The sequence below is a fragment of the Corylus avellana genome, chromosome 6, assembly GCF_965113065.1.
Source record: "Corylus avellana chromosome 6, dhCorAvel1.hap1.2, whole genome shotgun sequence".
NCBI classification, from domain to species: domain Eukaryota; kingdom Viridiplantae; phylum Streptophyta; class Magnoliopsida; order Fagales; family Betulaceae; genus Corylus; species Corylus avellana.
Window position 1 is genome coordinate 9669647 of NC_142495.1, and position 10704 is coordinate 9680350.

General features: G+C 35.3%; 1 protein-coding gene across 1 annotated transcript; it reads left to right on the top strand.

Moving 5' to 3' along the window:
* The first annotated feature begins 2805 nt into the window (after positions 1-2805).
* LOC132186704 (protein Brevis radix-like 2) lies at positions 2806-10116 on the top strand. Its single transcript, XM_059600721.2, has 6 exons — positions 2806-3144; positions 3257-3521; positions 4070-4446; positions 8127-8262; positions 8749-9143; positions 9675-10116. The coding sequence occupies exons 2-6, from the start codon at positions 3399-3401 to the stop codon at positions 9751-9753; spliced, it is 1110 nt and encodes a 369-aa protein (XP_059456704.1). The 5' UTR covers positions 2806-3144; positions 3257-3398; the 3' UTR covers positions 9754-10116.
* Positions 10117-10704: the final 588 nt, after the last annotated feature.

Consider the following 10704-nt stretch of genomic DNA (forward strand, 5'->3'; position numbering starts at 1 on the left):
AAAAAATTATATTTTTTAAAGCATCTATAATATATTTATATATATAAACTGCTTAAAAACCAATTGTAAGTTCATCAGGCTTTTTAAATTTATTTTATATTTTAGTTAAAAAATTATATTTTTTAAAGCATCTATAATATATTCAGCTTCCTATACTAAGGATCTGCTTTCACTATTTTTCATTTAAATGTTATTTTAAGGATTTCTATCCAACATTTCATATTTTTTAAAATTATTTGTACTCCTCACCATTATTAATTTATAAGCCATTCGTATATCTTTGGTAACATAATTAAAAGAAACAGAAAAAAGATATATATATATATATAAAGGAGGGAGAAGAGTGAATAGTGCGGTAATTTTGTGGGTTTGAGGAGACCATACCAGGCAAAGAAAGATAATAAGAAATTAACAAGAAAAGGGAGGAGAGAGAAAGTTCGATTATTTATTTATTATTTTTTTAATAATTTGGGGATTGAATAATGCTTTTTACTAGTGCATAGCATTGTTCATATTCCCCAAAATTTTCCACATAATAGGGAGCTGAATGGAGGATTAAAAAACAAACATTTTACCATTTTGGTTCTTTGAAGCAAAGATTTTTTTACTATAAGTAGCCGGATAAGAATGTTCTTAGTTTTTAAACTTTAGATTAATATTTTAATACTCTTTTCTACTTGTGGGTTCATATAACGTGTGAATTATTTTAATTGAAAATAAAAAATAAGTAATAAAGAGAATGCGATAAATTTAATTATTTAATTAATATTGTTAACAATCTCCTGATGTACGTAGAATCAAGCAACATGTAAAAATATTTTAATTGAAAATTGGGGTAACCTATGGGAGTAACTAGTAAGGGTCAAAATTAAGAGTTTTATTTTAATTTTACATTAAATGATCATTTATTTAAAAAAATTAAACTAATATTATTTTAATAATTGAATTTGCTAATTCTTTCTCTCAAAAACAAAACAAATTTTCCACTTCTATTGTTAAATTTTAATAACATCGAACTGTCATTGTCATCTCTACTTAAAAAAGGAAAAGAAAAAGAAAAAGAAAAAAAAACAAAAAAGGATAGTGGCATCTCTTTTTATGCTTTTACCTAATAAATATATGAAACTTATATATCATCCGATTAACCTTTTCAAATCCAAGCACTCATAGCAGCTTTTTAACTATTTTTCCTCAATTTAAAAAATAAGATTATTTTTGATTCTCTATTCGAAGAGAGAGGAGAGAGAACTGTTGAGACATGTGAATAAGAGATAAGAGATAATTACTTTTTTATAATTTAATAATGCATTTGGCATTTTTTATAATTAGTTTTTTCTTAATGCATTGGAAAACATTGTAAATACCCTTTGATGTTAGTTATATTTAGGACTTCTGATATTGATGTTTTTTAATGATTTTTTTTCTAAACGTAAGGAAGGGAATGAATTTTAGAAAGTCTGTTGTTAGTGCTCTTAGGCATGCAATATACAAAGTTCTTCATAAAAGAACAAGTAAATGACAAATTCTTAGAATTTTGGGAAAACTTCGTTTACCTCCAAATCATAGGTGTTTTGTTGCGTGATCATAACTTCAAAATTTAAAAAGTTGTAATGTTTAACTTCATTTTTTTTATTTTTGTCAAAATGTTCAAAATGCTCCAATTTTTGAGAAAAAAAAAGGGTGAAAATTATGGAGCTCACACTATGAGTAACGGTAAATGACATCTCCATGTCTTTTTTTATATTTTTTCAAAATTGATGTAACTTTTAAAATCAACATTTAATTTGTGATAAATCACTATTAAAATGACACAATGAGAACATACGTCTTTCTTTTAGCATTACCTGTCACACTATAATTTTATTTTATTAAAAAAATGGAAGCTTTTTATATATTTTAATAATAATAATAAATAAAAAGACTAGAACATGACACAACCACATTATTATTATTATTATTTTTTTGTTCAAAAAATGTTGAAAGGGGAGACTAATTATAGCTATTCTACCCGGATGTGACTATAGTAACACAAACTCGTAGAGGGCCGTTCAGAAGGGACCTAGACGGCAGAAATTGCAAGCGCACCTCTAGTTGAGCCATAGCTTAACCGACCGCCCCCACCAAGACATCGATAAGACCCAAAGAAAATAATACAAACATACATGAAGATTCCTATTTTTGAGAGTTGAACCTGTGCCCTTACATTATCCAAACGTAGTAAAAATGCCGCTGAGACCATCAAACCACCCCGGTAATAAGGGAAGTTTTAAACTTAATTGCAAAACGCCTATGCTTGGGTGGAAAGCAAAGTTTTCCCCAAAGCTTTTTATAAAAATTTGAGCCAAGTTATAGCAAAGTACTCAAGTTGACCCAACCTTTGTCACTCTTGAGAATTATGTTAACATATTTTTTGGGGGGCCAAGGCCAAGGCCTGCATGACTAGGAAGCATTCAAAACAATCATTTTGGTGATTAAAAAGTGGGACTTGACAACAAGTTTAGACACGACAATTAAGAAATTTTTGAAAAGGTTGAAAAGTTAAAAAACTTATTCTAATCTTGGTTGATAATGCAAGCTGCCGCACACCAAAAGCGGCGCCAATGCCCCGTGGCCTCTCCGAGCGGACGCATAGGGTGGCGCTTTGTGGCTTTGGCGGCGCGCGCCCCGAAAAAGGCAAAAAGCGTTCCGCGCGCGCACCACATAGCGGCTTGTGCGCCCAGCCCCACGAGATCACGCCCAAATTTATTAGCCTATATATATATATATATACACGTCACAGCCAAGTTGCTTGCCCCAGTAGCCCGAATCTCTATGGCTTTGGCCATAAAGAAAGACAGGGAGAGAAAGTGAGAGAGTGTCGCTTACTCATTCTAACTGGCGCATTCACAGTGAATCTTGTAATTTATTTATTGCTATTATATTTGAAAAAAAGGGGAAAGAAATTGAATACTATTTGAAGTATTTTGATCCCAAAGACCCTCACAAATCGCCTGAAAACATGCCCTCATAATGATTCGTCCATTAACGGTCACCTTCAGACCTCTCTCTCTCTCTCTCTCTCTCTCTCTCTCTCGCTCTCTTTCTCTCTCGTATTGTAACTGTTGAGAGACAGCTCATGAAGAAATCAAGCCTCGTTTTCTCAATGTAAGAACTAGAGCCAAAAGGTTTTGTTACTGTTTTTTGTTTGAATTAATTGTTTGTATAATTCACTCAGTTTCGGTGTTAATTTTCTATCTTTTTTTTTTTTTTTTTTCAGGTTATGATACGAATTCACGAGCTGAAAAAACTCTCTGAGACATTGATTCAAACACCTTTGAGACTAGTCGCTCGGACCCAGAACTAGATCGTTCAAGTTGAACAAACCCTTCTGATCTGAAGCTTGAGTGGGAGTTCCGAGGATGCTCACATGTATAGCGTGCTCGAAGCAGCTCAACGGCAATGGATCTCTACCGCAGCAGGACGAAGACGAAGCTGTTGGGACCCCGAGGACCAAGCAAGCCGTTAAAACTCTCACTGCTCAGGTACCATTGGAAATACTAGTTCCTGTTTGGATTTCGAGAAAATGTGTTAAAATTATGGGAACCCGAGTTCTGAATTGTTTTTTTCTTGTGTAGAAGCTAATAAGGCAAAATAATTTACTGTTCTAATCCAATTTATACTGTTTGGCTTATGTGTGTTTGTCAGTATTTGGTAAAATGAGAAAAGAACAAGAAGACCCAGAGTGGATTTTCTTTCGTTTTACTTCAATTTCTCGGCAAACAAACAGAGGATAACAGACCCAGAATTTGTTTTCTTTCATTATCCTTAGATTTCTCAGTACCCGAGAAGTGCGTACGGTTTCTGTTCCATTCTTAGTTTCTGGGAAGTAGCAGTGGAAAATGAATAGAATTACGCTAAAGCTGCTACAGCTGTATAATTTGGCTTAGTTTTTAAAGCTTTGGAAACCGTAAAATAGGAAAATCGAAACCCATATATATTTTTCTCTTATTTCTTCTCTTTTCCTTCATTTATGAGAAAAAAGAGGAGGGCTTGGTGTCAAAGGATGTTGAAGGATTAGTTCTGTTTTCAGATCAAGGACATAGCACTGAAGGCTTCAGGAGCTTACAAGAATTGCAAGCCCTGTTCAGGATCATCGAGTGATAACAAGAACCGGAACTATGCTGACTCTGATGCTGGCTCAGTCTCAGCGAGGTTCCACTGTGCATATCGCAGAACAGGGAGCTCAAACTCCACGCCGAGGATGTGGGGGAAAGAAATGGAGGCAAGGCTCAAAGGGCTTTCAAGTGGAGAAGGTACACCTGCTTCAGTTAGTGGGCGTACTGAGTCGATTGTGTTCATGGAGGAAGATGAACCAAAGGAATGGGTGGCACAAGTGGAGCCGGGTGTGCTCATCACTTTTGTTTCATTGCCTCAGGGAGGGAATGATCTTAAGAGGATTCGATTCAGGTACTTTCAGTAGTTTTGATATGATATTCAAGATTCTGATTTATTGAGTATGATCCAATACTTGTGGTGTGACAGTGGTAATTATGGTTGAACCTTTGTGACATTGTCCTTAGCGGTTGGATTTTAGCATTTTGATGGAACTTTTGCTTTGACATGTTACTTTGTCACATTTGTTTGTATTATAACTCACGTGGTAGGACTTACAACTTTGTTTCATTTTCATTGAATTATGTCATGTCATATAGGGGTAAAATAATGTTCATTATTTCCTATCCCTACAATAAAACCAAATATATAAACATGTCTGACCAAGAGATTATTTGATTAAAATTAGTGGTTGAAACTAGGATTTTTAATTAGGGATATATCATTGCTTAAAGTATTAATCTTTCTTTAGGCATGGTGTAATTAGATAGGATGCTGCTCAAGGCTGTAATCTATGGAGCCTTTCTGAACACAGTTAAATGAAGATGCATAGGATAAAGAGAAAAGAAATGTCTATTGCACATTTGGGTGCTGATAGCTAAAATTCTTTATCATATGCAATTGCAAGCAAACATTTCATAATCTGATGAAAGTGACCATCCACAGCATTGGTTAACATCTCATAAGAGATTTGTTGCATTCTACATGTAAGCCAACTTTGCCTGTCAACTAGCATTGCTCTTCTATGGACCAAATATTGTGTGAACTGTGCTGTGCTATCTTATCCGCTCGGCCATTCTTTCTGAATAAATGGGGGAAACTCAGAATAAGCTTAAATTTTACTTTCTCTCCAAAATTATGGGATTTTTAGGTGACATTGTAAGGGTTTATATGATGATAGCTAGTGATTGACAAATAGAAATTTTTCACCTTTTTTTTTCCTTCTCAAAAAATTCATAATAGTAGAAATTGGGATGATGGGACACCAGATACAGACCAGTGATTACACGTGTTTGGACCTTGATATCAGAGGACAACCAGCCTTGAGAGCTAGAGATTTTACTTTTGACACTTTTGGTTATGTCAGATTTTATTCTTATGTTATTTATTTTTTCAGTGTTATGTTATTTTATTTTTAAGACTTTGGGTTATGTTAATTTAGTTGGTCTTTATGTTGTTTTAGTGGGCTGTAACTCCTGTAAGTCCAAGTATCACTAGGTTTAGGGTTAGGAATTAATCCCTAGGCTATTTAAGCATAAATTTTTACTGTGATAATTAGCTTTGAATGAACAAACAGTTGATTGACTATTTTGTCGTCTTCCTCCTAATTTCCCCTCTCTCCGGTTGCTTCTTCTTCTTCTCTTACTTTTCTTCTTTGCTTCTTTTCTCTTCCTGCAGTTTATCTTCTCAATTTCTTGTTCTGCTTCATGGGGTTTTGGGTTTGGGGGGAGGGGGGTCATAGGAATGGATTACATGTATAATGGCATGGATAATCGCTTTTGTTATCACGGACAACACTAGGGTGGGCTAGGGTGGGGTAGGGGGGCCACCCCCCTTCCCAAGAAAAAATATTTTGACAAAATGAATAAATGTGGCTAGATGAAATAAGGCGGGCATACAAAAATAATGAAACCATTTTTTTATTTTTGTATCAACAATGATACAAAGATTTATTTTTGTATGGCTAGAAATGCTTACAAGTTATTCAAAATTGATAACCTATGCAGTCTCGTAGAGAAATTTTATCCTCGTGATTTTACTGAACAAGAAAAAATTCAATTGCAACACTATGAGCCTGATGTGCCTGGTCATCCAGATTTACTAAACTTGTCCACAATTTATGATTTATGTGAAGCATTGATGAAAACTGGAAAGTGGAAACTATTATCTGGTTCATAGATTGATTCATCTAGTCTTGACTCTTTTGGTTTTGACTGTAATTACTGAGCGAGCTTTGCAACTATGAAGATTTTCAAGATAAGACTTTGAAATAAAATAGAAGATGACTTTCTTGGAGATTATTTGGATGTCTAATTTGAGAAGAAAATTGCTGATAGGTTTAGCACATTTAGGAGTGTCGAGTTCAATTAGTGTAATTAATGTTGTCTTCTTTTTCTTTTTTTAATTGTTAGAAAATACATTTTTTTTTTTATATTATATATTAAAATTAACACCAGCCCCCTAGATAAACATCCTAGTTTTGTCCCTGGGGCAAATTAATTCGTTCCTGTTTGTTATAGTTAGAAATGGGGCAAGTTACTTTGTTCCGTAACTGTTGAACCTTGGATAGTTAGACTAGATTGGGAAGAAATTTGAATTACAATGGCATGGTTTCCTTTTAGTGTTTTCTTGATGGACAACTGACCTTGTCTTTGTCCTTCACGAGAATTGTTTACTCATTTGTCTGCTGGGGAAATATAGAGCTCAATTAGGTTACAGATTCAGAACTTGAAGCAACAAAGGGGCTCTTGATTTAAAGCAGTCAAGGGCAGTAAGCCTATAATGGGTTTTGGCTTTATGGTTTTTGGTTGATAAATATAATGAATGGCGGCATGATCCACTTGGGCATAGGTTATTAGATTTTCATTTCATAGAGTGAAGGTTTTAATAATTTTACCTCCCCTCTATTGTGCTTTGCTAGTTTAGCTCTAGTGGGTAAATGGTGGTTAGGCCTCTGCCTTGTGGAATACATACTATGAATCATCATGATACTGTAATAAGTCTGGGCTGAACTTGCACAAATTGCATTCTTCTTGCTAAATATTATTTGAAAGCATTAACATATTGTCTGTTACCCAGTTTTATATGAATCCCTTGTACGCTGAACCCAGAACCAACCAACTTAAAGAATGGTAGTATCAATACTATTTTATTAGGACAGTGTTTATCATAGTATAACAGAAAGGAAAAAGGAAATTTGGTATCGATCTATTGTTTTCTTCAATTACTTGGCTCAAGTGATCATAATCCCTTCTTTATATCTTGTAAGTTCTGCCTTCAAACAAATCAAGCCTGTTATCCTTATTTTCACAGCCCTGTCCAGCAATTTTTGCCTTTATTGAAGGCATGCCATTATTTTCTGTCTCATCTTAAGACCCTTCACACTAGATTTTGATTGGTTTTATTGAATTTTTTTGGATCAATATAGTTACTTTATTTGTTTGCTAGGAATCTAGGATAACTATAACCAAACTATTGTTTAGTACATGCATCTTAGTCGAGTACACCACTGATTGTATAAGATAATGCAAGATTATAATATTTTTAAATACGGGCGCCCAACCTGTGTACTGGTCTTGTGCAGGTTTAACTGTACCACCCATGCCCAAACCCTCAAATTGTGAGTTGACCATATTTCTTTAAGAGAGCTTACTCTATATATATATATATATATATTTTCTTAAGAAAGCTGAGGAGGGTGAGCCAGAAATTGGCAAATGTAATTTATCCATGTTGGTTCAGTTGGGAAATAGCTTGTGGTTGGATCATCTATTCATGGTATGGTTAATGGTGTTCTCACTCTTACCTCATGATTATCTTGTTAGTAGGCTTTGGCAATAATTTTGAGCTAGCTTTCCTTGAGCCATGGCCAAATCAATTGAACTAGCAACTGTGTACTTGTTTCCCTGTTGTTGTTAATCATTTCAAAGAGCTTGAAGTTTTAATATGTTGAAAATCTGCTCATTTCATTTTCAAGCATTCTTCTAAGGGCGATTTCTATTAATTGCTGATTATCATTTTGTTAATTTGATCAGCCGTGAAATGTTTAATAAATGGCAAGCTCAAAGGTGGTGGGCAGAGAACTATGAGAAGGTCATGGAATTGTACAATGTTCAGAGGTTCAATCAACAGGCAGTCCCACTTCCAACCCCACCTAGATCTGAAGATGAGGTAAATTCTCAACCAATGTAGCATGCAATAATTATGGAATCGGAAATTTAAGGAAAATAATGGTAAATTGTTTTTTCCACTTTTTATGCTACTGTTGTGCGAATGGTTGACACAGACTACAATTGTGGCATGTATAAAGACATTTCCATACCAACTTGGACTTGTGTTGACCATGTTTGGAATTAATTGATTTTATTATCCTTAGTATTTTAAAATCAACCTATTTAAATTCTGTGTTGAGGTTATTATTAGCCTCTCTAAACATTTTAGGATTTCATGCAGTTATGTTGTTCAACGTCACACCATCAACTGTGGTGATGACTTCATTCCAACATGGATTGCAGCCTCCACCTTACTTAAAATATCAGAGAGAATAATTTTATATCCTTACTTCTTTTTCTTTGGGTTGAACCTTTCCAATTCAGTGAAAAGAGCCAGAATGATTTGTATTTCTTGGTGATTGAAACACTTTTCGTTCTCTTTCAGAGCTCTAGGATTGAATCTGCCAGGGACAGCCCTATGACTCCTCCCTTGAGTAAAGAACGCTTACCCCGCCACTTCCAACGCCCAGTGGGAATGGGGTACTCTTCATCGGATTCACTCGACCACCACCCCATGCAATCCCGTCATTACTATGACACAGCTGGTCTATCTCCAACACCTAAACTTTCCAGTATCAGTGGAGCGAAAACGGAGACATCCTCTGTAGACGGTTCTGTTAGGACTAGTTCATCAAGGGAGGCAGATCGCTCTGGAGAGCTTTCTGTGAGCAATGCCAGTGATGTGGAATCCGAGTGGGTTGAACAGGACGAACCAGGAGTCTACATCACAATCAGAGCTGTGCCAGGTGGTGCTCGGGAGCTTAGACGTGTCCGGTTCAGGTAAGTTAGTTTCTATATTGTAGAGAATAAAAAGATTTTTTTTTTTTGATAAGTAAAAGCCAGTTTTATTGAAAGCGTAAAGGCGCCCCAAAGTACACCGGGAGTATACAGTAGGATCACCTAGCTAGAGAGAGAAAAGCGAACAAGGAAGTCATTATAGCTAATTGACACCGGGAAGACATACGCTACAGTCCATAGATACAAAGTGTGGAGACATAAGGATAGTAAGTCTTCCAAAGAACCTTCCAAATCTTCAAAACACCTATTGTTCCTCTCCCTCCAAATGCACCAACCGAAGCAAGTAGGCACCATAAAAAGAATTTTGAACTGCTTATCTTGTGCTTCCTAGCATATTTCCTTCATTGGTACCATGATTGTGGTGGGTGGTCTTGAAACCTGCTGGTAGCCTTTATTGTAGTTTATTGCAACTCAAGTGAAAGGTTTACTTTTATAGAAAAAGTATCTAGTTAAGAAGACCAATAGCCCTGTTCTGGCATTTCAGTCCACTTTAAATATATTCTTTTTATGCAGCCGAGAAAAGTTTGGAGAAATGCACGCGAGATTGTGGTGGGAAGAGAACCGGGCTAGGATACAAGAACAGTACTTGTGACATGGCAAGTCTTTGAGCCTCTTTTAACAAATAGAGTTTCTAGTCATCAGCAAATCTTTTCTATTGCAACTTTGTCCCGGATACCTCTTTTGGTTAGATGATGATATGTATTTGTTAATTGTGATTTTTTTCTTTCTTTCTGTTCTTGGGTTATGAAGATGGTGGGAAATGTTTAATTACGACAATAAAATTTAACCTATAGTGATATACTCTCTGTCATCTACCTCTCCAACAATGTGTCATTTAATCAAGGTCCGAGGAAAAGTAGTATTTGGCTTGCTTGAGTTTGTTAGCGTCTGGTGAAATGGGAAACTATATAGAGATAAGAACACTACTCTGAATAATTGATTTCCTTTCGTTTCCCTTTGATTTCTCAGCAAACAAACACAGGGTAAGCAGACCCAGAATTATATATATGGTTTCCATTCTATTATCAATTGCAGGGAAGGAAAACAATGGAAAATATTAGGATAATGCTAATTAAAGCTGTTACAAGTTTTTGAAACACGGGAAAGCAGACAATAGGAAAATCAAGGCCCAGTCAGTTGGGCTTAATTGGCCTAATGGCCTGGTGTTGACATTCTATTCTATTATTATTTTTTTATTTTTTATTTTGAAACAAATGATTTCATTCCTCAAAATAAAAAAATAGCCAAGAGCATAAAGCTCTAAGCAGCCAGAACAGATTGCTCTAATATTACAGTATCATAAATACATTTGGGTATATCCTCCATCCATATTTGCTCAGAAGAACATGAGAGAGCAAATTTCGCTAAATGATGAGCCCCTGAGTTTGTTTCTCTTTTAACAAGAGAAATCCTCTAGCTCCGATGCATACTTAGAACAGCTCGAGCATCATCCACAATCTATCTATAGGGACTAAAATTTTGTTCAAATTCACGAAAAGCTTGGACTACCTGATGAGAATCTCCCTCAAGAATAATATTTGGC